General features: G+C 32.9%; 1 protein-coding gene across 1 annotated transcript in view; it reads left to right on the top strand.

Moving 5' to 3' along the window:
• The window catches only part of LOC123010200, a 10,160-nt gene that overhangs the window by 8,637 nt on the left and 389 nt on the right, over positions 1-1,134 (top strand). Inside the window, exon 3 of the mRNA XM_044406900.1 lies at positions 17-286. Coding sequence (XP_044262835.1) covers positions 17-286 — 270 coding nt within the window. The remainder of the gene's footprint in view (positions 1-16; positions 287-1,134) is intronic.

Below are 1,134 nucleotides of genomic sequence, written 5' to 3'. Positions count from 1 at the left end.
CATGTGGTCAATGGAGTGGTTCTCCTGCCCGACCATGAGAACCCAACTGTCTTCAATGCCTACACGTGGTTCCCCTACAGTGATGGTAACTGTGGCACCAACTTCAGCCAAATTAAATTAATCGACTCTTGCTCCTTTGGTCGGAGTACCAAAGTCAATTGGTACCCCCCCAAAATCCCCAACCGGCTCAATCAATGTACCATCAAAGTGCGCGCGGTTCAATTACCACCATTTATCATGAACGTACCAAATGGTTCCTGGAGTGGTCCCCCAAGTGGTACCCGTGGTATTGAAATCAGTATTTTAGACTTAATTGCCCAATTTGCAAATCTTCAATTTATTTTCAATAGATACATTTTATTAAATAATGTCTCACTTGTTTATTGTTTGAAAAATTCAGTAGGAGCATATCCTGGTACCATTATGGTGCGAAAAGGATTACAATTTTCTCAAAGAATTAGAACTCTGATTTCGCGAATTTTCACTTCCGGGATTATTCGAAAATGGGAAAGGGAAATTTTTAGAACGCGATTTGCAACTTTTACTCCTTTTAGGCTCCTTGAAAAGGAGAAGACTAGCAACGAACTTGATTTTGACAGTTTGAAATTGATTTTTTATATCTGGGGGATTGGGTGTTTTTCTGCTTTGATTGCATTTTTTTGTGAATTTTTTTATTGCAGATGGGTCGAAAAACTTGAACGTTGTTTTAAAAAAAATAAATAAAATTAAACTTCATACTGTTTTATTTGGTTTTTACCAGTTTGACCAACAAGAACAAGAAATATATATTTTTTATTTCAAGACAAAACTCATTTTTGGTAAATTTTTAAGCCGTTGTGTTGTATCGTATCTGTTTTAGACTTGTTTTTTTAAATTATCATTTATCACAATGTTTGAAGAAAAAAACGTTGCGTGCTACTAATTGAAAAAATATTAGTAATACATTTATTTTTTTCATTTAGATGAGTAGTAAAAGTGATACTTGCTTAGAATTTTTAATTTTTTAATCAAAAAAATCTTATACATTATGCACAACATCAATAAATCTAATTTTATTTCTTTTTAATTATTGAAATTGACATTTGATTGTCACACACCACTCTTTAACAATGCCTTCAACGATCATAATCTTCT

This window comes from Tribolium madens, unplaced genomic scaffold, assembly GCF_015345945.1.
Source record: "Tribolium madens isolate multiple individuals breed KSU strain unplaced genomic scaffold, Tmad_KSU_1.1 Scaffold_7;HRSCAF=85;Tcas5.2_LG10, whole genome shotgun sequence".
Classification (NCBI taxonomy): Eukaryota; Metazoa; Arthropoda; class Insecta; order Coleoptera; family Tenebrionidae; genus Tribolium; species Tribolium madens.
Note: the sequence above shows the minus strand (reverse complement) of the source record. Positions and strands in the feature narration are given on the sequence as shown.